The sequence below is a fragment of the Erpetoichthys calabaricus genome, chromosome 16 (assembly GCF_900747795.2).
Source record: "Erpetoichthys calabaricus chromosome 16, fErpCal1.3, whole genome shotgun sequence".
Taxonomy (NCBI): domain Eukaryota; kingdom Metazoa; phylum Chordata; class Cladistia; order Polypteriformes; family Polypteridae; genus Erpetoichthys; species Erpetoichthys calabaricus.
In genome coordinates, this window is record NC_041409.2 from 71,837,868 (window position 1) to 71,865,700 (window position 27,833).

The 27,833-nt window shown below is 39.3% G+C and overlaps 1 protein-coding gene across 4 annotated transcripts in view; it reads left to right on the forward strand.

Annotated features, from left to right (window-relative positions):
• mgaa (MAX dimerization protein MGA a) overlaps positions 1-20,567 on the forward strand; it is an 89,821-nt gene extending 69,254 nt beyond the window's left edge. For 3 of the 4 annotated variants that reach the window (XM_051919710.1, XM_051919707.1, XM_051919709.1), the window contains 9 exons: positions 944-2,178; positions 2,640-2,752; positions 7,030-7,066; positions 8,194-8,379; positions 10,643-10,754; positions 13,118-13,384; positions 17,172-17,357; positions 17,513-17,635; positions 17,721-20,567. In XM_051919710.1, the coding sequence (XP_051775670.1) occupies positions 944-2,178; positions 2,640-2,752; positions 7,030-7,066; positions 8,194-8,379; positions 10,643-10,754; positions 13,118-13,384; positions 17,172-17,357; positions 17,513-17,635; positions 17,721-18,673 (3,212 nt within the window). In that variant the 3' untranslated portion in view covers positions 18,674-20,567. The remainder of the gene's footprint in view (positions 1-943; positions 2,179-2,639; positions 2,753-7,029; positions 7,067-8,193; positions 8,380-10,642; positions 10,755-13,117; positions 13,385-17,171; positions 17,358-17,512; positions 17,636-17,720) is intronic. The other variant, XM_051919708.1, reaches the window with a different exon arrangement.
• Positions 20,568-27,833: the final 7,266 nt, after the last annotated feature.

Sequence of the window (27,833 nt, forward strand, 5' to 3'; positions counted from 1 at the left end):
TCAGGCTGCATTCTCACTGAGCAAATGTTGTTTTGAATAGGAGGTTACATGTCCTGTCTCATATCCCCCACTCCCACCCCCCAAGCACAAACACCTCACACTCTTAATTCACTCCTGTTAACTCTTATCCATTCAGCCAGTCATTCACATCACACACATTAAGTCAATTTAGACCTTTCATATTTATTTCTAATGTTTTGATGGAGTAGAATTAAGATAGGAACACCAGGCATATGCTTTGGGTCTGAGGGTGTCTGAGCACCTGGCCATTTTTCTATAAGTGTTTCTTTCAAGCTTCTTAGTGCCAATTGAACTGATGAGTGCTTCTGCTTTGTTATATTCAAATGGCACAAGTTAAGCAAGTCAAATTGTTCAAAAACCTTTCACCCAAAACTAAAGGGGCAGCGCATTTCAATTTTCCCCCACCTGTAGCACTGGACCTGACTTGGGACCAGAGAAAACTTGCACTAATCGATGGTCCCAGCAGTAGACCTTGCAAAACGTCAACAACTTAAGCAAATCCAAAATAGAGTGGCACAATTTGGATGAAATGGGACATTTAGGAATATCTAAGACAAAGTTTAAATTTTAAATCGTACTGAAACGATGTTGGATTTAAAGTAGGCAATGCATGCTGGGAACTCTTAACATATTTGAAGCATTTCTCCATGGAGGAATAAGCATTGAAGGTTTTAGTGTCAAAGGAGGCAGATGTCACTAAGCAGTGAAGCATCTCATGACACTGAATTAGTTTGGTGTTTTTTTTAAATAATTGTAATGTGCAACCCCTTTAGTGATATATATTAAGTGTGTTCATCTTTCAAGTTTATTGAAATTTAAATCACATCACTTGTGTTACTTAGAGCAAGCACTTAGAGTAGCTATTACTGTTTTGTTTACTCATTACAGATGTATTTCTACTTTTTTGTTTTTCCCAATTTAGTGCCTACGTTAACTGCACAAACAGCACCTCAGCAGCCTGCTTCTGATTCTACGGTCACAACAAATCCAGTATTAAGTGCATCTCTTTCATCTGGAAATTCTGTAAAGTCTGGAGTTGAGTCTCCAATCTCTCCTCCTCCAGCAGAAACAACAAGCACAAATACGGGATCTCTGCCCTCTACTATTTCTGTTAATTCAGCTCCGGCAACGCAGCAAGTTGCTGCATCCAGTTTTGTGAGCCAGCCTGGAACTTTAACTTTGAGAATTTCCCCCCAGGGCTTAACTAAAGTAGTATCATCAGGACAAGAGACAAAATTAATCACCTGCAACTCTTCTGTAGAAGGTGGTAATTCTACTGGTTTTCTGCCTCTGCAGGCTAGCAGCTTTGCTCTGCTTCAGGTCCCAAAATCATCATCAACTCCTACAACTAATATTGTCCCAAAAGTTCAAGTTGAAATTGAGAGGTGCACGCAGGGGTATAAGAAATTCATCCCTATTATTCCTTCAAACAAGCCTAAACTTCTAGACAACATAGAAATAAAAGATGAATCAAAAAAGATTTCTGTACTGGTATCAAATGAGAAGAAAGAAGAGCATTCAGTGGAAGAGGCCAGAACATCATCCATTGAAATAATTGAAAAAGACCTGAAGAAACCTTGTAAATCAGATGATGAAAAGGTGTTCTCAAACAAGATTGATACTGCAGCAGTTAGCACTAATCTCTCATGCAATAATGATGAAAATTTAAATGAGGAAGTGAAGGACACCAAAATTGATCACTCGTATACTTCTAGTCAGGAGAGTCTTCAGGAGTCAAGCTGTCCTGTAGCAGATAAGACAGCTAGTCCACCAACACACAGATCCTCTATTGTTAACAAGACAGTGCTAGACCTCAAGACGCAGCCTGTTCTGGTACTTTGTGGCAGTTCAAAAATTTCAGCTACAACCCTACGTGACGCAGTAGCTATAGATGCCAATGCTGAGAAACCTCAGGTCTGTGGGCAACAACCTGATGCTTCGGACAGTGATCAGCATATTGCATGTGGCAGTCCTCTCTCTGAACAGAAAGTGGAATGCAAGAGCAGAAGTGAATTTTTGCAAGACCCTCTCGAAGATTGCCAGGATTTGACTGAAAAGTTGAGCAAGTCCATTAAAGAAAAAATGGGAGATATTTCAGATGATTGTTACAAGTCAGAGACGGAAGATGATCTGCGGAGTACAGAAGACAACACTGATGTAAGACCGTCTAATTCCTAATATTCTCCAGTCATTCTTTTTAAATTTGAAGTTCTTTAACAAATTGTAAATGTTATTTAAAAGTGTTGTATAAAAAAGCAGAAAAAATCATCTAAATGAGGATATAAGGATCCTGTTAACATTTATTGGCATTTGTGCCGTTTGTAGCTGCAGTATTCTGGAAATATTTTTATACAAAACTGTTTCATAGAAGCAGTGGGATCTTTGTAGTGGTAGTATAAATTATACATGCCTGTTTTCATAATTTTAGTAGAGTCTTTGGTTTTTGTAAAAGTAAAAGACATCATTGGTTTACTAACATTCTTACATAGATTTTTGTAAGTATATTTTTGTTCTGAATATTGACATGTTAAGGAAAATGAATTCAGGTTTTGAGTCTTTGTAGAAATTATAAACATTTTGCAATAAATTAATGATTTTCTCAAATTCTGCATTTACAGGAATGGTCGGTGTCGAGTGATGTGGGTTCCATAGATATAGAGACCGTGGAGGAGCTATCGGAGAAAAGCCGTATTGAAAGGATGAAAGACTCCATTGCTGATCTGAAACTTGAGTAAGAACAGCATGCTATTGTTTTCAGATATCTGACTAGGTTCTGATTTTTGCAAGATTCAAACTGTGCTTCCAGATCACCATCTGTGCAGACATGATGCTCACTTGATCTTAAACTACTGAGAACCTCATAGTGCGGCTAACAGACTGCTGTTTAGATGGTGAGGTTAAATGCTTCACAGAGGCAGAAAGCTCTGGGATTCCACAAACCTCGAGAGCTTTCAAGAAAATAGATAGAAACTTTCAGAGAGGATACATGGCAGCCCCATGCATAAGTAGTAGGTTGTGAACGCGTGTGAGTGTGAGTAGGGGTGATTGGAGATACCGACAGTATTATATTAAGAAGGGGGAATCGCACAAGACTAGCACTGTCTTGTCCTTGGTGTCTGTTTATTTTATGAGGTGTTTCCCTTAGATTGTAACAACAAGAAAATGTAACTAGGCTGTTGGGCTTTTAAAGTACACTTTAACATGAATTTAATAAATGTGCCCATTGCTCTGAACAGCTATAAATTGTTGATGTATTTCCATATAGTTTCACTACAAAACTACCTATCCCAGCACTTACTGCCTTTGTGCTTTTGCTAGCTTGAATACAAGAAAAGTAGAACAAAACATCTTTGGTAGCCTACAACCTACAGTCAGGCAGCAGTTATCAACAGCAAAGGGTTAACCAGTAGGAAAAGGCTCAGGCCATTAGTCGTGATTGACAAATGACAAAAACATTGTGTAAAGAGGCATTCTGAAATAAATAGAACAGGAATTAAAACAGCCATTCAGAAATATGTTATGTAATGTGAAAAGTCACATTATTAAATAAAAACAAATGACACCTGAAATAATTCAATGAAGGGTAACTATATTATTGAACCAAAAATAAGTAAAAAAAAAAAAAACTTAATTTTAACAATGTAATGACTCGCATATTCATAATTGCTATTTTATTTCATTTTGATATAGATTATTTCACATAACATTTGTGGATTATTAATGCTTACATAAAAAGATGCCTGTCTTAGAATAAATTTGCTGTGTAAAGATTAAAGAGAGTGTAGCGGACAAGTACTTCAGGCAACGAGTCCCTTGTAACTCTGCATTTCCTTAAAAAAGGTTCACACAATTTCTCCTGTTCACAATGGACAAAGGCCAAGAACTATAACTAGGTAAAATGCCACTTCATCACAGGGCACACTCACTCATATAGGATAAATTCAAACACTGCACTTAAACTAACCTAAATGTCTTTGAAATATGTAAGAAAACTAGAGTAACCAAAAAAATAAAATGTAGCCTTGTAATTCAGCAAATGAGCTTTACCAGCCTTGAACTGCTGCAGTCTTTCACTTCAAGCAGACCTCTTCAGCTAGTCTGCACCCAACGCAGGGACCCCTGGTCTACATCTTACCAAATTAACTTTCCCCATGGAAATCTCTACTGTGTGAAGGCTACCATTCCATCTAATTCTTAATTTCAGTTGGATTCCTAGTAATATTTAACTATGTTGCTTTTACTAAGTTTCTAACTTAATTATGTAAATCCCATAGTTGATTAATACAACACATAATATTAAAAAAGTATTAAATATAACTTTCCTAGTCATTCACGTATGTGTTAGTCCATAGGCATCCATTTCTGTCAATTTTTCAAGTTGTAAATAACAATAGATATTTCTTGGCTGCATATATTTGAACTTGGTAGTTTAATGTAAGGTTATTTTAGTCCTCAGATGTGTTTTCCAATTAATACTTGATATTTTTGGCATATGAATGCATTTTACAAAAAAAAAAGACCCTGTCTACTATTTGGTCCTAAATAACAGTACATTAGTACAATAAGGAGCGAAGAAGAAGCATGTAAAAAAGTGAAAACCTAATCTTTGTTACACAAGAAATGGAGAATTTAAAGAGAGGGGAAAAAGGCTTGTGTGTATTCCAGTCGATTTTTAAAAATACAGATTTGATATAGTAGTATCTTTAACTGCAAACTGAAAAGAGAAACATTCCGACTGATTCCATGTGTAGTTTAATCAGAGATGCACGATATATCGGGAACTGTATTGTTATCGGCCGATGTTCATTAAAAATGACGACATTGAAATCGGTCAGATGTGTACATTTTAACCAATACAGCCAACCCGGGTCCTCCCTGCATGGAGTTTGCATGTTCTCCCCCTGTCTGCGTGGGTTTCCTCCAGGTACTCCGGTACCAAAACAAAAGTTAAATCAGACGCTACCGGGCTCACTAGCGGTAGCCTCATACAGCAAACCCTTCAAAACGTAAAGATGTTTCCTCAAGAAAGCGGCATTAAAAGTTTAAGCTGCATGGCTCACACTTTGCAGCTTGCTGTAAATGAAGGCTTATTGAGCCAGAGAAGCATTCCCCACTGTGTTGCCATTGGGAGGTGAATAGTTACTCATTTTAAGCACTCACAGCTCGCTATTTCGCGGCTTAGAGAAATACAAACAGACCTTGGTACCCCAGCAAGAATACTTTAGCAGGACATTCCTGACTCGTTGGAACAGCACGTATTATATGCTGAAAAGTCTTGTTGATCAACTTTGCGACTGATGCTTGAATCAAATCTTGAAGAATTTGTTGATATTGGGTTGAATTCGTCCGACCCTCGACTTTAACAAGGGCCCCAGTCCCTGAACTAGCCACACAGCCTCAAAGCATGATGGAACCTCCACCAAATTTGACAGTAGGTAGCAGGTGTTTTTCTTGGAATGCAGTGTTCTTCTTCCGCCACGCAAAGCGTTTTTTGTTATGAGCAAATAACTCAATGTTTGTCTCATCAGTCCAAAGCACTTTGTTCCAAAATGAATCTGGCTTGTCTGAATGAGCATTTGCATACAACAAGCGACTCTGTTTGTGGTGTGAGTGCAGAAAGGGCTTCTTTCTCATCACCCTGCCATACTGATGTTTTTTGTGAAAATTGCGCTGAATTGTAGAACAATGTACAGATACACCATCTGCAGCAAGATGTTCCTGCAGGTCTTTGGAGGTGATCTGTGGGTTGTCTGTAACCATTCTCACAATCCTGCGCATATACCGCTCCTGTATTTTTCTTGGCCTGCCAGACCTGCTGGGTTTAACAGCAACTGTGCCTGTGGCCTTCCATTTCCTGATTACATTCCTTACAGTTGAAACTGACAGTTTAAACCTCTGAGATAGCTTTTTGTAGCCTTCCCCTAAACCAGGATACTGAACAATCTTTGTTTTCAGATCTTTTGAGAGTTGCTTTGAGGATTCCATGCTGTCACTCTTCAGAGGAGAGTCAAAGAGAAGCACAACTTGCAATTGACCTCCTTAAATACCTTTTCTCATGATTGGACACACCTGTCTATGAAGGCTTGACGAGCTAATCCAACCAATTTGGTGTTGCAAGTAATCAGCATTGAGCAGTGACATGCATTCAAATCAGCAAAATTACAAGGGGACCCACATTTTTGCACAGCCAGTTTTTCACATTTGATTTAATTTCATACAACTAAATACTGCTTCACTGAAAATCTTTGTTCGGAAAACATCCCAGTACTCAGATGTTCCTAGGAAATGAAAGACATACCACTGTTATCTTTTTTGTTGAGTAAATTATTATGCAGGCTGAGAGGGGTTCCCAAACTTTTTCATATGACTGCAGTTTAAATAGTCAGGACACTTCAGATTATACCAGAGTGAAAAAATATTACAGATTCCTATAAAAAGTGAATTCGGTGGTAGGGATTTTTGTGTTTTAAAATGGGTAAATAACAGCATGCTTACTTAAGACAAAAATCTTACTAAAAGCTGGCACATTATATAGTATGCTTCTTTTACAGAAACAAAATGGATAAACCTGTTCTGTTTCGGGTTTGGCTTATTTATTGTTAGATTAAATTGTATGAATGCTAAGCACAAACATGCTTCTTACTAGTTCAAAACTCTTTTACAGAACTTCTGAAGTTGTTCTTAAATGTTTACTGTTTTGACTCGATTTCCCCCCCATTTTTTAAAATTTTTCTGTAGCACTCTTAGTAGAGTCTTATAAGTTGAACTCTTTATGTTCTTTGCCTGGCTGAGTTTAGTCATGCCTTTTATTTATACATGTGACATTATTATCATATACCACTGTTTTCATGATTATCTGTGGATACCCTTGGTATAGCTTTGGTCGTTCACTAGTAAATATTTATTTAGTTTTACTAATATATTCATTAGAACATTGATAAACACAGAAGTTGGAAAAATACATTTGACACGTGTAGTAAAACCTTTTTTTCTTTTATTTGATATTAGCAAAGTCAAGAGAAAGGCATTGGAAAAAGATCCAGATGTAAGTTTAAATCCTCTTAAAACTTAAAAAAAAAAATTTTAATTTACTTTTTGTTGCTATAAATTATTTTAATTCTCAGGATTTTGAGAATTTTGATTCCATATTTTGAAACTTATAGTGTCTATAAAGATTTCTATTTTTATTATACTGCTGTCATATTTACTGAACCTTTGAGATTCTCATAATAAATAATTGAATCAGCATTACTAAAAAATTTTCATTTCTTAAAATTGTATTGCTTTATGTATTATTTCACTGTCATGAAAGTAAAGCATAAAACTAAATACATAGGCGGTACCATCCATTTAAATACAAAAAGCAAAAGGGACTGAGCCCTAATGTCTCCTGCTTCTGTCATTGATATTTGTAACATTTAAAAGGGAAATGTTCCATGTGTATATTTTTTTTATTTGATTGAATCATTTAAGAAAATGCTAAATAAGAAATGTATTTTTTTTATTTGGTATTAATCTTGAAAGTGCACAATATTGTTTAGATTTTAATTTTATGAAGAATAGTTTTATATTTGGTCATTTTTAGGTGATTATGTACCCTTTTAACGTAATTCATATTCAAAATACATTTTATTTAGTGGTCACTGGTGTATATGAAAAAATTAGTGAGGAAAAGAAACCCAATATTCAAAATACAGCAATGGCTGCAAATTAACAAACTGTTAGCATTGTATTTACTAAAATCATTATCCAGATAATAAAAAAGTGATTGAAGGCTAAGACCACATTATGTGGTCAGTGGGGTTCAATTATTTCACCATTTCACTTGGGTAGTTTTTTGTTTTTAACTAAGTAGAGTATCAATTTAGTGGAATATTTCCAAACACGAACAGTGGTGTTGAAAGAGGAGACAAGCTTATTAGAACACCGAATGTATATGTGCAAAGACAAATTGTGCATTTCATTTTCAAAACTGGCACTTTGTGAAGTAAATCTATTTTTACCATAAGTGTATATATGTCTTTTCAGTTAATAGATCGTTGCCTGGTTTTTCAAAATTGCATTGTACAATGTATATTTTTTATGCAGAGGGAATAAAAGAAACCTCTTAGATACACTCATGTTCATAGTGTGTTTTAATATAACTGTAATCATCTCTGATATTTTGAATAGCATTTGCCATCAGATAGCATGGAAGACCTACAGTATAGTGGCAGTGCTCAGACTTCTCCCCGTCTAAACCACACAGCCACAGAACGGATGCGCCGCTTTGAAATTCGGTTCCGTTTTGACAAGTTGAAAGAAATGTTAGGTCTTCAGGATCTACCAAAAGCTTCCAAGTTTTACATCCTAAAGCAGGTAAGTCAAAACATTGTTTTAATACTCGGCACAAGAGAATGTCTCGTCTCAGGTTTTCTTTTTATAACAGAGAGATGTAAGTTTAGAAGACACATCTCCTTTCTCAGCCAGGCAAAGTGTTTCCAGGGCTTTGTATCAAATGTCTTACAATGGAATAACATTAACTATAGAGAGAGGCATATGCAGCTGTGATTTCACTTGGGATTGTGCATTTGATAGTTTGGTGGGTAGTCGTATCCTTAAAAGCTAATAAACACTTCAAAAATTTCAGATGCTCCTACCTTGGGCCAGAGCAAAATATCTTGTCTTATCATATCCAGTGCCTTGTGAGGTATTTAAACTATCTACAATTTTAAAATACTGTTAGAGCACAAATTATAATTGCACATCTTGTTCCAAACTTATTTTCATTACAAATTCACAACTACAGTAGAGTCTTGCTTATCCAACATTCTGTATTATCCGACGTCCCACCACAAAAAAAAAAACGCATCAATCGGCAACAAGAACTGCAAGTTGCGAGCGTGAGCATAGTCTATTTTGTGTTGCTAAGTTCATTTTTTCAGTTAAATTTTTCTGTTGTTTTGTTGTAAAACATGATTACAGTGGATTATGTGGCTGGCCCTCTCTGGTGTGCGTGTCTCTCACACACACACACACGTGTGTGTGTGTGTGTGTGCGTGTGTGTGTATGTGCTTGTCTCTCTCTCTCGCGCGCGCGTGTGTGTCTCTCTCTCTCTCTCGCGCGCGCGTGTGTGTCTCTCTCTCTCTCGCGCGCGCGTGTGTGTCTCTCTTTCTCTCGCGCGTGTGCATTTGTCTCTCTCGCGTGTGTGTGCGCGCTTGTCTCTCTCTCTCTCTCTTGCGTGTGTGTGCGCGCGTGTCCCCCCCCCCCTCTCTCCCGTGCATGTGTCTGTCTGTTGCGCTCTCTCTCTAACGCTGCACAGGGAATGCACAGGGAGAGACTGAACACGAGCGGAAATCATCGGCGCACACAAACCGAAAGGGAAACTGGCTTGTTCCTATACCGAGTGTGTGGTCGTGCACAGAGGCAAAAGTTTGGCAAACTTTTTGGTCATAACCCGATTTGTACGTGTTCAGAGATGTTCGTGAAGTGAGGTTCCACTGTATTAGGCTCATAATGTGTAAAATTATAACATAGTTTGACGTTTTAATAGGCTTTTTCTTAACATCTCCCATTATCAGACATTTTCGCTTATCCGACGTTCCGCCGGCCCGTTTATATCGGATAAGCGAGACTCTACTGTATTAAAAGAGGGGAAAAAATGTAAAGACAAAATTACGTAACTTTCATTAGAAATCTGAATGTCAAAAAGGGAGCGATTATACTTCCATAAGTATTCTGACCAGTTAAAACTGTATGTAGCCACAAAATGTAATGGAACCTTCCCAGATCCAGTTTCACATAGATACATTTTAGTGATGGATACTGAAATTTAGACAGTGTTCTTATGAAATATAAAAGCAAGTTAGAAAATGTATGTATGGTGTTAACATTCAGGTGATTTCAGGGACTCTTGTGAAATGTGGAGATTTTTATTTTTGTTTATTTACTTCATCAAAAATGCATCACATTTTTGTTAAGTATTTTTTTAGTCAGTCATAAATGCCAAATAGATGCAAAATGAAGTGTAAATTGAACAGACTCTTGAGTCTTGTGCAGTGTAATGTGCCACAAAGACGTTGGCACTCCAGACATGCTCTGCGGGCTGTGAAATGGAGTGGTGGATATAAGTAGGTGATGTGTTTCTGGGAGGTCTTTAATGTAATTTTAAAATGCTGAAAGAGCAAAAGTGAACTGTTGTAGTTTATGCATTTGTTAAGTCCTGAATGGCACATTCTTGTTCCACCAGACTTTCAGAAATTATTTTTTAACCTTAAGTGTTTTAAAATGCATAATGATAAGCAAATAAATTTACATTTTAAATATACACTCTCACTTGACATACTGAACACCTCAGAATTAGGTAATTGGTTTACTTCATATGGTTTGATGAGTAATGTATATGATACAAGTTAAAATAGTTTGTAATTTAGTCATACACAGTATGTTAAGCAGTTGCACGTATGCATTGTTACTACTTGTTAATTTTGGGGGAGTAAATCCCAAACCAAATCCCAAATTGGTCTTTTGAAATAATGTACTTTTTTGATGTTTCACTTTTGTGAAATAAAATAAACATGTTATATTTATACAAACTTTGCTGCTTTACGAATACATAAAAACTTTCTTTTACTGTAAACAGGCCTGTAATGAGATCCAAGCTCTTGTGGACCAGTGTGACCGCCTAGAAGCACAGAAAAATCTTCTCATTCAAAAGAGGTCTACTCTTATCAAGAAAACTGCTGTTGCCTCAGGTTAGTAGTGCAGCACCACTGTGATCATGGCTTGTATGTTTCTGAACTGAGGCTACATTAGAAATCTAGAAATATGAAGTAAAATTGTAATAAGCGGGTGGGGGGGGGAACTTCTGATATTCTGATAGGTCATTTCAGTCTGAGGCCCTCAGCTGTAGTTTATTTAGCTTGTGCCTAAATCCGGCCCAGCCTTTGACGCCTGACTAATAATCACAGTACATTTCAAATTGTTCAGGAATTTAATGATGATAGTTGGATGCCAGCAGGCAGGCCATCACAGATACTCGGACATCTAAATGTGAGCTCTTGTATGTGTAAAGATATCATTCATTGTAAACTGACAGAATCTGTACAGAGTTTTCAGTGGAAATAACAATAGCTAAGTATGTGTAATATTCAAAGTTTACTTTAGTTAGTGCCTTACATGCAACACACCATCACAGAGTGCTTTATGTAATCATACATAAGGCATTATGTATTTTCTTTGACATTCCAGGTCCACCCAATTGTAATTTAGAATAAGAGTTCAGAAAGTAAAGGGTCAAATGTTTTATCTGTTTGAACTTGGTGATTGAGTAAAGTGGGCACAGTTGTCTATCACATATTAAAATTCCCTTCTAGATTTGTTATGCTACAGTATATAGCTGAAATTTCTGCGTATACATTTAAGATTATTTTGTGTTGCAGTTCTTCTCACTGTGTAAACAAAACTGCCAAGTTGATCTGCAGTTGAGTATTTGTAAATGGAGTGAAAGAATGGTACACCAGGACTAAAAGAATTTCCTTTAGAAAGGTAGTTCTGTATAATTAGATTATATCAGAAAATCTCTGTCAGAAAGTACCTTAACAATGGCTGGCCCTGTGGTCTGACTACCAAAGGTCATGTGAAAAGACCATTTCTCTCAGACATTAACAAAGTATATCAGTTTTAGATACTGCACAGTTAATTTTTATTTGAACTCGGTTAAACTCGCATTTTTTCATTTTGTAGGATGAGGTAAGATATTATAGATAACTGAGTGCCATCCATTGACTGGAATGGAAACTTTTTTTAAAGAAGGAACATCTTATTTGTGTTCAAAAAGAAAACTGAGTGCACATTTGCTTGCTCACAGCACTATTACTCTGGGCGGGTAGGAGATAAAGAAGGTACTTCTCTTACGAGGTTGGAAGCTCTTTCTGTAGTAGGGTCACTGGTGTTGCATTCTGAGCAGCCATGATAACTAGGCCTGTGTCTTTGTACAGGAGAGCTATGGTGTATCTTACTTCCCAGGTCACAATGCCTTTCACCTGATAGTGTGGGACAGAAGATCAGCCATGTGATTGTCCATGTGAAACACAATAATTCTGAAGAGTACTTTTTTCAGATCACTGTGTGATTATTTTCCATCTGTTTTCAAAAGTAGAAAGCTAAAAGAAAACATGGTTAAAGAAATTATATGTGTGTACCAGAATTCTGTTGTGGATGTGCTTAGCACTCCAGAGTAATATTCACTCCTGTTTTTATAACTCATAACTCCAGGTATTACATTATTTAATTTAATAAACCAGAACTCATCCATGTCATATAAAAAAAAATAATACAAGAGACACAAATACAATTAAGCCATCATGAAATCTTTTATGAAATGGCATCCCATTCAATACTTGTTTCTGCTTTAAACTTGTTTCAGCTTATAGTTATTAGTGAAATTATTTTGTTATTTTAAATTGTTTAATGGATGTTTTGTGACAGGTAGAATTAACCTTTATTGCAGAATATTTTTATATTTCTATTTTTTTATTTGTGTATAAGAAATTGAGCCATTGGTTCTTATCTATAAAATCTGAATAGCAGTAACTGCTTTAATTAGTGGCGATGAAATATTTAGTTCACACTCTTCAGGAACTAAATCAAAACAGAATAGGTAATCATGTCTGGTTTTGTATAATGAATGTGGTGCTCTCTGATTGTGCCCCAAATTTTTAAAAAGTCAGATATATGCAAATGCTTCCAAATCTATAACAAATATTACATTTACTGAATGAAGATGCCGCTAAGGTAACCACTGTGGCTGCTAATGTCGACTAAGAGACTACTGCAATTTCAAGGAAGCACCAATATTTGCAAAATATGGCACTCTGTTTGGAAAATTTAAAATAATTAACATTGAGTAGACAATTAAAAGACAATAAGCAATTTGGAACCAAAAAACAAAATCCATTTCTCAGATGACTTCAGTCTTGCCATGTGAATAGTTTACTCCTGTTAAGAAACAAATGACAGTTTAGTACCTTTTAATATTTTGGTTGCAGATTATTGTTCATGTAGAAGATGTCTTTTTCAGCATTTTATTAATCCCATTCCCAATTCTAACCTCCAGGTAAAACAGAAGATATGATATTAAAGAAACTGGAGTATATTTGCAGCAAGCAAAAAATACTTGAAGCTCAAAGGAAGAAAGCGGGAAAGAGTGCAAGCACACCGTCTACTGTCAAGGATACTGAGAAGACAATACCATCGCCAAAGTCCATTTCTGAGGCAGCTTTAAGTATTGACTGCTTGGCATCCACTAGTGCTACTCCTGGCAAACCTCTCATTTTGTCCAGGAAAAAATTACCTTCGAAGAGCACCAAAGATGTCATTTCTGGTACGCTTTGCACAGTTTTAATGTTTTTAAACTTAGATGAGTATTCTTGGCAGTTTTGAACTAACTTGACTAGAAAACTATTGTAGAACTAAAGTAACAAAACAAAGCACCCAGCTACTTTTGTTTTATGATGACAATGGAGGTGGCTTAGTATGGTCTGTGAATTTTTTAAGTTTTGTATTTTTCAAGTCAGTTATTTTTTTCCCAACTGTGGTGTACATTAGTTTGCCACAGGGAATTCTCTTCCCAAAGTGAAGCAATTTGAATTTTAAAAAATGCAGTGCTTGTGTTTGCAGTTTAAATTTGACTTTAAAGGGCACAAGTCCATATACAGATCAAAAGCCATAAAACTTCGCACTTACCATACAGTCACCCATCCACGAGACCATAGGTGTCTGATAATAAGGGGCATGAAGACTTTACGACAAACATTCTTTGGAATTAATTTATTAAATTCCTGTGAATTTTTGAAGAGGACACAGCCATCTGAGTTCTTTTGATTCACTAATAGTCTTATTAGAATTGGAGGCTGCTTTCAGTCATAATAATCTATATTACTAAACGACAGTTGTATATATGCATGGACGCAGGACGACGGATGCAGGACGCATCAAAGAGCACGTGCACTGCGCCTCAGCGCCCCAGAGTCAAACCCAGCGGCTTCCCAGACTCAGTAGGTAGCGCCCAAACAACACAACACAACCTGTAAACTAAACTTCAGGTCACAATACAACCGCCGTCCGAACGCACACACCACCGCATATAAAACCTTCGTTTAGTAATGTTTACGAAGGTTGTAAATATGCACGGATGCCACACGCAACCCGTGCCAAAAGCGCACTCGCACAGCGCCCAACAGTCAAACCCAGCGGCTTCCCAAAGTCAGTAAGTGGCGCCCAAACAACACAACCTGTAAACTAAACTTGACGTAAAGCGTGTACGCCAACAAGTTGCCATGGTGACATACTTAAACATTGACATAGAATAACTAGACGCCTCATGAGCAGCAGAATCGTACGTCAACGTCGCCGCCATATTGTGATTGGCACTGCTGTGGAGTTAAGTAATGAATAATGTGCTGCTTGGGATTGTACAAACCGCTGTACGCTCCAAACCAGATCACAGGGATTACATTTCATAGGTAAGGCTGAACAATTGTTTTGGTTATATTTGGCCGTTAGAAAATCCCGTTTTATAATCTTTACTTTAGCTAAGCCAGGCTAAACTAGCAAAGTTATGCATTTATGTGCTCAAGTGAGCCTCCAAACAACGTTTTGGCTAAACATGTTTAGTCACTATGTAGATTGTTGTTAGCTGTTAACATTTCTCAAACTTAATGATGTTTTTTCTCAAGGAGCAAATTGAGGAACCACAGTTTGAAATTGACAACCATCATTCTATGCTCATGTCTTTAGTTGTGTCTGTCTTCCACAAACTAAGGCTGCACCATATTACCAGACTGAATACTCTCAAATTACAAGATCTGAGTGAGCGAGAGGAGTGTAAGTCTGGAGGAGATCAGTGAGGCTGTGGAGAGTTTTAAATGTTAAGAGCGGTATTTAGTATTGTATTCTGTAGTTAACAGGGAGCCAGTGAAGTTGAGAGAGAATCGGTGTAATATGTTCAGTGAATTTACAACAGTAGGATATTATCCTGGCAGCAGAATTTTGAAGAAGTTCTAAGCAATTGATAAGTTTTTGTGGGATGCCAGATAGAATAGCATTACAGTAATCTATATGTGACGTGACTCGGGCATTGAACAATACTTCAGTACTGTGTTGCGTAAGAACAGGACAAAGTCTGGAAATGTTTCAAAGTTAGAAGAAGGTAGTCCCCGAAATGTTACTTATATGGGAGGAATGGTTAATAATAATAATAATTATAATTATTATTATTTAACTAGTCATTTAGCCTGTTACAATAACGGGCACTAGAACAGTAGTGCATAAACATTAGTAGGAACAGTCTATATTAAATGGCAAGGGACTTTGACCTCATTCTTTTTGTTGGTCGTATTTTTCTTTCTTTTGTTGATGTTTACTTGCTGAGCTGACCGTTCTTCGTGGGCTGCCACTGTGTATTGTGTGTCTTTAATTTTCTGTGACAGTAATACTGTCTTGTACGTTCGCTGGCTTGTACGTCCGTAATATACCTTTAATTTTCTCTGGCGGTAATACAGGCGTGCGCGTCGGTAATATGCCTTTAATCTCCTCTGACAGTAATACTGGCTTGTATGTGGCTGTAATATGCGTCACTGTATTGTGTACCTTTAATTTCCTCTCGCAGTAATACTGGTTTGTATTTCCGTAAAACACCTCTAACTTTCTCTGACAGTAATATCGCGCATCGCACCGTGCTCCGCGCATGCGCACTTCACCAGAAGACACCCACACACGGACACCTGGACGCACAAAGGGATTTTATTAAAGAGGATAATTGCCATTATTAGTGTATAAATGGATATAAATAATTACATTTAAACGATTCGCCAAAATCTGTTGTATGTAAACGATACTGTTTTAAACGTTATTGTTTTTTCATAAGAAAACCCGGTTTCCAACAGTTCCTGCGGTCAGGGGTTCAATTATGATTCCTAACAACAAACGACTTCTAGCTAACAACACACCCATAGAAAAACAAAAACGAGACTGCATGGATAAAAACAATGAACGAAGGCGCCTACAACGCGCTTCTGAAACGCCAGAACCAAACGAGTCATGACTCCAAAGAAACAGCTTTACTACAAATATATTTATTTCATTAAATGAAAACTTTCCCAGGACGCTCCCAACCTCCATGATCTTACATCCCTACAAAGATTGGAGGGAACAGAAAGTAATTGCCATTGTTGGATTTGCGATTCTTTAGAGAATCGGGGGTTTACTGGTAATAATAATAATTCATTACATTTATATATTGCTTTTCAAGGTACTCAAAGCGCTTTACACAGTGAGTGGGGATCCACTTCAACCACCACTAATGTGTAGCATCCACCTGGATGATGTGACACAGCCATTTTGCACCAGTATGCTCACTACACATCACCTGTTAGGTGACGAAGGGATGAGAGATATATGGCCAATCAGAGACACAGAATGACCAGGGTGTGATGGGCAATTTAGCCAGGACATTGGGATACACCGTACTCTTTACAAAGGATGCCCAGTGATCTTTAATGACCACAGAGAGTCAGGACCTCAATTTTACGTCTAATCCGAAGGATGGCTCCATTTTTACAGCAGAGTGTCCTCGTCACTGCACTGGGCATTGGGATCCACACACAGACCACAGGGAAAGCGCCCCATGCTGGTCTCCCCAACACCTTTTCCAGCAGCAACCCAAGCTTTTTCTTGGTTGGTCTGCCATCCAAGTACTGGCTGGGCCTGAACATGCTTAGCTTCAGGTGGATGACCTGCCCTGAAGTGCATGTTGTATGGCTGCTGGATCTTGCTTTAGAAGTCAAGTTTCTCGTCTTGTGTGAACAGTACAATGAAATACGTAGTTGTGTGTCCCCTCAGGGGAGATGACAAAAAGACAAGAAAAAATAAACAGTGTGTTCAGTGGTTAGCATGCAGCATACATAGTTGTATATAATAGTTGCATATTATGTTCAATATTTGCATAACAACTCTGAGCCATTGGCTTACTTTTCCGGAAACCTCTTGCTGTCTATTAGTATTTCTGATACAGATGTATATGCTTCTCCTCATTGGCAGCTCATTCTTTTCTCTAAATAGCCAATAACATGACCATTTATACACAGTACTTACTTATCTGTTCTTCGTAGGTCCTTCAATGGCAGAAACGCCCTTCATCAAGACGTCAGCCAACATCGCGCTTGCTTCCCAAGCTCAGTTGATCTCCTTGAATACTCCCCTGGTGTGTGTCAGTCCGGCTGGCTCTGCCGTGCTTCAGCCAAGTCCTTCTAACGTTGCTACGAAGATAGAAGGACTGCCCGTCTCATCCATTCCAGGTTGGTATTTGGTTGTCTTTTCTTTCTTTTTCAGCAATTTTAGTGCAAGTCTTGGTTATCACTTTTTTACTTTTTAATGTTCTGTCAGTTATAAATCTGATGCTTCGCTTAAAAATGAACATCGTATCTGTTGTTTGTGCTATCTTTTACTTTAGGCATATCTTCTGTAACTATCCAGCTACCAGGATTGTCTCTTCCTCTTCAGATGAAGAACTGTGTTTCTGATGTTGGGAAGCTTGAAGCTGAGAAGATTGGACACCCAGCAGAACAAGAAGGTAGTGTTTTTTTTTGCTTTTCCCATATTGTTTTAAAATAATAACCATACGATGAGTTATTAATTTTGCCTTTTATTTATTATCTTAGGAAATGAAGACTCTGTCATGCCAACTATAGTAAATGTGACTTCATTGGCATCCAGCAATGCCTTCTCTTTAATGGAGAATTGGGAAACTTCACTTAGCCAAACTGTGCCCAGCCCTCTGCTTCTTGGAGCTGAGAATCATGAAAGTCCACTGCAGGATCGTTCCCATACTGTGATTAAAAATAGACAGAATTCGGTTAAGCTAACCGAAGTGAGTAAAGAGGACTTATCTGAAGATGAAGAACATCTACAAAAAGATCCCGGCCAATGCATTTCAAAAGATACAGTTGAACAAAAGATGAAAAAACGCACTAAATGCCCTGACAAAGGCTTCATACCTAGTCAGGGGGAGGAGGCCACATCTGGCCATGAGCAACAAGAACATGAAGCTCTTTCTACCCTTTTGAATGAAATTGTATTCTTAAATCAGTTCAACAACAAAAGTGAAAATTCTCATTTGGCTGAAACACCACTGGCACAAAGGACACATCAGCCACATGGGGGAAGGTTGAGTGAGGAGCAAGGCAGTGAAGTCGATTGCCACAAACTGCAGGAAGATGCTGATGGAACACCTAGTCCACTGGTCCTCCAGTTAGACGAGGACACACTTGAAACCAACCAAGGTGGAAAAACAGAGAATGTGAACAATTCCAGTACGCAGAACCCCTCAGACTGTGGACCTGATTTAAACTGCAGCAGCAGCAGCAGCAGCAGTGACACTCTAAGCCCTCCTCCATTGCTGCAAATGAAAGTAGGCAGCAACACTACAGGTGGCAAAGGAGATCCGGACTTCTCATGGAGGCCAATGCCTCGCTTGGTCCCACTAGGACTCAAAGTTAGTAATAATTTGGATTCTTCCATTCAGAGCACTAAAGCCATGCCAACACTGGCCTCTGTCTCTGCGGGCAAAGAGGCAACCCTGGCAGGCAGCTCCCCCTTCGCTCAGTCCTGCTGACATCAGCAATTTTCAGGGAAAACTGTTTGTATATGTAAAAATAAGAATAAGAACCTGTTAATATGTATCTATTTATAAATCCAAAAGTTCCGCCTGATGTGCCTCGGATGACCGGTGGGAGGATATTTGTTCAAAACTTTGAACATTTATAGCCTGAAGGTTTTCCTGCTGCTTAAGGCTTTTTTTATGTCTGCCCCCCCCATCCTCCTTTCTACTTCTTGAAATTTTGTTTTCTCTTGTCTGGACAGTAAAAGCTGCTTTAAGAATTCTCTGGAAATGCTGTTTTTCTTTACTGTTTGAAATGTTTGCTTTAAGGAATCCTGCTTTCTTTTTTCTCTTTTTATTTTAATATATAAACAACTTTGCAGACTGCAGTAAAAGCCCTCGCACATCACATATGTGGGTGCCACAGCCATGCCTGTCCTAAGAATTTCTTTTAATTTATAGGATTTACTTTGCATGCTCTCACAAAATGTGTCTGCCCCGTTTGAGATTGCAGACAAAATCTCTTTCCATCCACTGGAAGTGTCCGACATACGTAACGCTATGAACACGCACTTACGGAGAAGGGCTGATCTTTTAGTGTGTTATCATGAACTGCCTAAGGAGGAAGACGATGAGTTTCCTTTCACTCTGGCCTTTACTAGGCGTCAGTTCTTAGTTGAACCTTTGCTTTTTCTTATGTTATCGTTCACATGCAGAATTTATTTTGTTACTTTTATGTCTGGTAAAAGATTGATTTGTGGGCAGTTTCAGATGGTGTTACCCATGTCCAGCTTTCAGCCCTCTTGACATCTGAGTTGTTTCTCTGTCGGTATCATCTGAAGCCTTGTATTTAATATTACCTCTGTTAGTTTTGTATAGTAGTCCAATGTTGATGTATTTGGAATCCACTTTTATTTATGTCCGATTACTGTGTGATATGAGAGAACACAGAGTGAAACAGCTGCTTAGAGAAAAATATCATCCGTTGTTCTCTTACTAGTGTTGATGTACTGTTTGTTGTTTTTTGTTATTTTCTCTTCTATCAGTTTAATTTGTAACGCAGTGCAGCCTGAGGGATTCTTAAAGGGCAAGCATTTCTGTTACAGGAAAGTCTGAATGAGACCTGCAGGAGCTGCTTTACAGTGGGGTCAGTTTTCAGTTTCAAGAAATCTAAGTGATGATGGCGGGGGAAACGGGATCTCCTGTCCCAGTGCTGGTACTGTTGATCAGGAGAGCCCACTGAGAGTTCTGTTTTACTCCATTTACAGTATATAAAGCTAACTCAGTGTGTTTATGGTTTTGGTTATATCTGTGCCAAGGTGCTCTTCAGCTCGTTTCAGCTGCTTAAAGATAATGTGAAACTAAAAGTTTCTTGGCTTTCGATCAACCATGTCCTGAAACTGCATGTTGTACATTTTCCTGACCACTCCTTTTCCTAAAGGACTTCTCTTCTGCACGTGGCTGGTGTGCCCGAGTGTAGATATTGTTTAGTGTTTACTGAAGCGATCAGCTTCTAATGGTGAGGACGGTTCTCTTCTCAAAGGATCATGCAGCCTTCCATGTTTCCCTTTCCCCGAGTCGTCTTTCATGAAACAGAATCACAGCCAAATAAACTTCAGGAAACCTTCAGCTCTGTATGTTTTTGTTTGAGGAGGGATGAGGAGTTGTAAATATTTTTCCCGCCATTTTAAATGCTCATAATGTGTATATTTCCATTATGGAACCCTTCACTGGGTTTTTGTTTTCATCGACCAGGCAGTTTTGCACATTTCTGTCTGCTTTTGTTTCAAAGAATACACTATTTTTATAACATTGATGATACAAATGATTCATTGCATAACTGGTGTCTCCATATTGTAGGCAAAAAATGGAGATTTTTGTGGCCTTCAAATAAAAGATTATAAAACAAGTCGCTATGAGTAGACTTTCATTTGACATATTATACGTTTTTGTTTATGATACTGTGGCCTAAAGGAATTTCATCAACTCCTCAATTTTTAATTAATATATTCTATAAATTCAATTTATTTAGTAGTGGTCATTTAGGTAAGTTTCAAAAAAATCATTTTACACATCACCTACAGTTTCACAAGTATTGTCTGAATTGTACATAGCAGATTTAATTTCTGCATTAAAATATAATTGGCATTATATTGCTGTCATGTGTAGGCTTCTGTAATAGATATTTAACAGTTATGTTGCATTAGCTGTTAATGGCGTTAAAGAAATGTACAAATGAAGACTTGTATGTGATTATAAAGCATCATGAGGCACTGAACAGCACTATTTTATTTATTAGATCTTTCTGCAAGTTGTGTCAAAGATACTTATGTGGTGAGAAAATGTAAAAGGTACACTGCAAAATATCAATCATAAATTTACAAAGTTAAATGTTTGCATCCGTGCCACAAGTTCTGCTCCTTGTCTTAAATGGTGTTCTCAGACCAGTCCCTTCATACGTGTATTATCAGTGGACGAGTGGAACTCCCGAGTTTATCATTGGGTTGGTCTGCTCTCTCACACACACACACACACTGTGAGTGATGCACAGCCTCACTAGCTATGGATGGCATAAACAACACGGGCAAACCTAAACACGTTTGGTCAATGCCACCTACAAATCAGCTACCGTGAGGTTCACTTTTCTTTAGGGTGTCTCCCTCAGTCTGCCAACCCTGTGAGAAAGACTAGCAATTATTACCCCTCATCAGGTGCCTTGTATTTACAATGTCTTTGTACAGACATTTAAAAAGCAAAATAGTATTTATTAAAACAGAATAATAGCAGTAAAAGAAAATATAGCAGTCTGGATGAATATATTGTCTTAGAAAGATTATTGAAAATTAGCAAGAATGTCAAAGGAGGGTGTCTTGGGCAGCCTTTAGATCAGCGGCTGGGCCGATTGCCCCGATGAAATGGCGTTTCTTTCTCTGATGTATTTGTGTTTTTTTTTAGTTCCCAAAATCCTATAGAGGTAGTCTGCGGTTTCAAAAAATGACAGTTTTCTCCTTTAGGACAATACTGTACTGCCTGGGAATGGGGTGCAGAGTTTTGTTATGCCAAGATGTCTGACACAGAAGACTTAAAAGTTTGTCCAGCCTTCGACAGTCAACAGAAGATAAGGTTGCCACTGTGGAGGGAATCATAATGGAGAATCAAAGAGTGAAAGTGCAGGAGATAGTAGACAAGACATTCTTCAGAATTACGTGACAGGTTAAAAATGCAGAATGCTGACTGCAGAAATGGCACCCAGAGAGTAACTTCAGAAAATGAGTTTAGTCAGGGAGAAATTAAAGAAACATTTAATAAATGAGTAACAAACTTGTATACATTAGAATGAGTGAGAATATGATTATCAAGCAAAACTATGGAAGGACGGTCATTCTCCAACACCAAAAGAATCCAAGCCAGGTGAGCAGGAGGGACTTCCTTAATGTTGACCAGGGAGCACATCTGATGCCATCATATTGCACCAAGAAAGCACAACCGGGCTTTGCAGAACTACCACTAGACGGGGGAGTCTCCTCCCAAGGACCCCACTAGGACCATCCTCCAGAATTACAACACCCATGTTGCCCTGCAGGTCCCCAAGTGGGAGCTATGTTAGACTGATGCTGCCACCCATTGGCCTGGTGGAACACATGGGCCAGGGAGACATTCATCCCCATCCGTGTATTATGTCAACCTCTCGGCGAGGAAAGGGAACAGGAACCATCCTGGCCAGGAGGAACATCCATCCATGCTGTTCACCCATAAGCTCCTCCCAGCCAGGTATAGGAACACAATCCATCCCGGTCAGAATGCCAGTCCATCTGTGATGCCCATCACAAGACATGGTATAACAGCTTCTCTTGTTTTCAAGAATAGCTTAGGAAAGTCAATAAAAATAACAAGTTCAATTGAAAGAAGTGTTCTGACTAAATTTACATTTGTGAGTGTGACATTTTCCTATAGACATTATTAAATTTATTAAACAACTTGTAGTATACAGGAACCTTCAGACCAGTATGTTTGAGTTTGTGTGTGTGTGTGTGTGTGTATATATGTATACACACACACATACACTATGGTCTGAAAGTTCCTGTATACATTTTTTAATAATATATTAATATGTATATACCTGTGTGTGTTTTTATATATATATATATACAGTGGAACCTCGGTTCACGAACGTCTCGGCACACGTACAACTCGGTTTACGACCAAAAAGTTCGCCAAGCTTTTGCCTCGGTTCACGACCAAACACCCGGTTTACGAACAAGCCAGGTTCCCTTTCGGTTTGTTGATGTTCATTCTCTCCCTGTGCAGCGAGCGAGAGAGAGCACGAGAGAGCGCAACACACACACACACACACAGAGAGAGGCAGCGCAAGAGACAGAGGGCTGTACACACACACACACAGGAGCGCTCTAGACAGACACACTGTGAGCTGCAAAGCTGATCGCACCCCCAGAGAATACAGACGCCCCTGGGAAAACCCCTAAGAAACATGGACAGACTACCTTCACATTCCTCCTTTCCCTTCTTGCCGGCTCTGTCGCGTAATATGCCTCTCGTGCGGTGCTCCGCCATCTTAAAAAGCCTGCACGGGCTTCTTTCAGTTTGTTAAATTGGTTGCTTGCTTCTCCTTCTTTCTCTCTCAGACAATCTGTGCTCCTGGCGGAGCTGTCATCTCTGACTTGTCATGGAGCACGTTTAAACTGTTGAAAAGAGACAAATGTTTGTTTGCAGTGCTTTGAATAAAGTTCCTTTTTTTCTACAACCTCCTGTGTCTCTGTGCAAATCTGTGACCCAAGCGTGACAATACACACAGGCGCTCCAGGCTCGCAAAAGAGAGACGCACGCACACACAGGCGGGGGGGGGGGGGGGGGGGGGGAGAGAGGCGCGCGCACACACACAGGAGCGCGCTAGAGAGACACACACAGGCGCTCCAGGCTCGCAAAAGAGAGACGCACGCACACATAGGCGGGGGAGAGAGAGACGCACGCGCACACACACACGGGGGGGGGGGGGGGGGGGAGAGAGGCGCGCGCACACACACAGGAGCGCGCTAGAGAGATACACACAGGCGCTCCAGGCTCGCAAAAGAGAGACGCACGCACGCACACACAGAGCGATTGAGGGACGCATAAGTTAGAGAAGGCTTGTTTTTATTTTCAGTTCTGTTTCCAGTGATCGGTTCGTAGCGTGCATTGTTGCAATGTTACTTTTCTTGGTGGTTTATTAAATTACGGATTTTTCAAATGTTCCTTTTTTCCCCTGTGCTTAAAACTCATTAAAAAAAGTGTTTTTTAGCGAGAGCGGTTCCTAGCACTATAGCGCGAACTATTGCAGTGTTAGTTTTCTCTGTTGTTAAAGGTTTTCTCAGTGTTATTCAATGTTTTTATATTTAGTTTACCATTACGCTGTGCATTCTATGGTATAATTAACTATATTTGTGCTTAAAAACTAAAAAAATGTATATATTTACATACAGTTTCTACGGTCTGGAACGGATTAATTGTATTTACATACAATCCTATGGGAGAAATTGCTTCGGTTCACGACCAACTCGGTTTACGACCAGAGTTTTGGAACGAATTATGGTCGTGAACCGAGGTTCCACTGTATATATATAATATATATATATAATTTATTGTGACAGATAGGGGGCGCTATCGTCCCCTTGAACCCTTAGACCAGACACCAGATAAAAGTCCAAATAATTTATTATAACAAATGTGCACAAAGCACCCTCCACTCCATAATACTCAATAATAATCCAATAAATCAATACAACAATCAATCCTCCACTCCCAGCAGCTCAGTCACCCTCCCTACTCGGCTCACTGCTGGGATTTCCCAGAGTCCTTTTATATTCCCTGACCCAGAAGTGCTTCTGATCCCCCAGTCCTCGTGATTTCCCAGCACTTCTGGATCAGATGAAAACTCCTCCTTTTCTTCAACCTGGAAGTACTTTATTTCTTCCGTCCTCGTGACTGGGAAGTACTTCCAGGTTATACTGAAAATATAAATCCTTATGCCTCCCTGCAGCGTCCCCTGGCGGCCCCCAGGGTATCCAGCAGGGGTGTGAAGGAAAACTCCAAGGTCCATGATGCCCTGCTGGAATTCGGGGCATCTCCACGTTGCAGGGAGGGCTCCATCTGGCGGCTTGGGTGTATTGGTCGGGATAAACAGTCAGACATCCCTCACGCTATATATATATATATACACACACACACACACACACTAGGGGGCTCTGCCCCCTTGCTCGCTTTGCTCGCCCACCCTCGGGTTTGGTTTACCAGATATACAATTTAAAGAGATTGTTATTTTCATGGGAATTGTTACATATGCTTTATTTTCACTTTTACTTTAAAACTTTTGTAAAAACAATACTTGTCCTTTATTTTTGACCCCAGGAGTGGTTACATCTTTTTCTCGCAGGACATATAACGCTGCTCGTGTTGTGAAGTGGGGGCGGCTGAACGCACGCTAAGGAGATGCTGTCAGATCACCTGCTGTCTTTCTGCTGCTGTTGCTGCTATCGTGCTGCCCATCGATCATTTTAAAGCCTGTACAGCAGCTGTCCTTTTGCCACTTCACGTCTCTGCTGCTCGCGTTGTGAAGGGGGGGGGGGTGGTTAGAGTGGCTGAACACACACAAGGAGAAGCAGTTGGATCATCTGCTGAGTTTCTGCTGCTGGTGAGCTGCGTGTTTTGCTTGTCACTTGCTGTTGATTTAAGAGCCGGGAGCAAGTTAATGTGTCTCTCGCGGGACTTCAAATTATCTTCCGAGAAGATCACGTCTCATCTCCCTAGTCTCCCTCCCAAAGATTTTTTTTATAATAGAGATATACATAATATAAATATAATATTGTGGCCTGCAGGGGGTGCACCAGCTGCCTAAACCCGACACTGAAAGACACCATGCACAAGTTACAAGCATAACACACATTTTTATTTAAAATGAGAAACTCTTCTTTAGTTTCCTATCTGGTCTGTACAGTACAGCCCAATGAACAAACCACATAGCACTTTTTTTCTTTCTCCCTTTTCTCTCTCAACTTCACTGGCTCCCTGTTAACTACAGAATACAATACAAAACAATGCTCCTAACATTTAAAGCTCCCCCTACCTCACTGATCTCCTACAGACTTACACTCCTCTCGCTCACTCAGATCCTCATCTGCAGCTCTACTTCCTGTACCGCACATCAAACTCTGTTCTATGGGAGCTCGAGCGTCTCTCATTGTGCTCCTCAACTCTGGAATTCTCTTCCCTCTCATATACGTCAGCTCGATTTAATAACACATTTTAAAACTGCCCTCAAAACTTATCTTTTCAAACTGGCATACTAATTGTGAATTTTGCACTGTTACTGCCAGTTATCTTTGTTTGTCTTTCTTTTAACAGTGAAATGATACACTCAATGACAAAAATAAACAATTTTATTGTATACAAATTGGCTTAATAATTTCCGAAAACATTTCACTCATTCCTCTCTCAATCTCTCTCTCTCTCACACACACACCACACACACACACACAATGTGGTTACTTAAATATATACAGGACAGGATCTAAAATCCATGAAACAGAACTGTCTTGCATAGCTTTTTCCGTGTGTTGCCACTCTGTAATTTGAGAGTATTCAGCCTGGTAATATGGTGCAGCCTTAGTTTGTGGAAGACAGACACAACTAAAGACATGAGCATAAAATAATGGCTGTTAATTTCAAACTGTGTTTCCTCAATGTGCTCCTTGAGAAAAAACACATCATCTGAACCAATCCCAGCCCGAACAAACTGATTGAGCAAAGATACACTGACTGTTAAGGGATGTTAGCTAGCGGGCTGGCGCAGCACATGATGATGTCATCAGGCTGAGTCAGCATGCGGCTTGCTTATGGTGTGTATCATTACAGCAGTTTACAACACGACCAGCTTTGAACTGATTGCTCGAGTACTGTCATTATTAACATGAGAAACACTGACAGCTTACCCAAATGTCGACTGTCGGATAACATGCTCAGCTACTTTGACCACCTTGACTGTACCCTCGGAAGGAATCATCAAACCTCCTTTATTTTTTTAATGTGAGCAAGTGGTAGCTTTGATCATATGATGCCGGTACAGCATCTGTTACCAAACTATCACGGCACACATCACAGGACAGCTTTCTCAAAATCCCGTCTAAGGGCTACCTCCCACTGCTTCCTGAGGTGGATTTCTTTGGGAAACTTTCAAAGTTTGAGAAATGTTAACAGCTAACAACAATCTACATAGTTAGTGACTAAATACATTTAACCAAAACGTTGTTTCGAGGCTCACTTGACAACTTAAATGCATAGTTCTGCTAGTTTAGCCTGGCGTAGCTAAAGTTAAGATTATAAAACGGGATTTTCTAATGGCCAAATATAACCAAAACAATAGTTCAGCTTTACCTATGAAATGTAATCCCTGTGATCTGGTTTGGAGCGTACAGCGGTTTGTACAATCCCAAGCAGCACATGCGTGAGGCATCTTTATCTATTACTTCACTCCACAGCAGTGCCACTCGCAATATGGCGGTGACATTGACGTACGATGCTGCTGGTCATGAGGCGTCTATGTCTATGTTCTCACCATCCTCTGTTCATGGCGTTTACGCTTGGAGGGCTGGGAAAATGCGAGTTCTGTAGAAATTGACTTCTTGATTCAGAAGCAAACCAATTAAACGTTTTCGATAGTCTGTTTCGTGCATGATGTGAGTTATTAAATTGCGTCAAATATCACTTGACCTTCCTGATTGAGGTTGAGACAGAGGTTAAGGCGAGTGTTGTGTCTCAACCCGGCCAGCTCGAGTTTTTCTGCGACTGCACACCTTGATGGGCGTGTCCCACTGGTGTGCTCGCATTATTCGTGGCTGAACGCTCGAGAGCGCCAAGAGCCCTTCATTGTCCCATCGAGGGGTGTGGCGTCATGCAGTCCGGTGCCCTTCCAATTAAAAACATTTATAAAAATAAAGTTTTCACTTATTTTGGCATCGAGTTGCCGTTACTGCATGTCCAGATTTCCACTATGATGACGTCCCAGTAACTGAGTCCCGATTATGCCGGAATACTGTTCACTTCCCCGACATAGCATAAGTAAAATGATCCTTTTCGGTTATGCCATTAATAAATGATCGTTTTTCATTTCACAGCTGATTCCAAA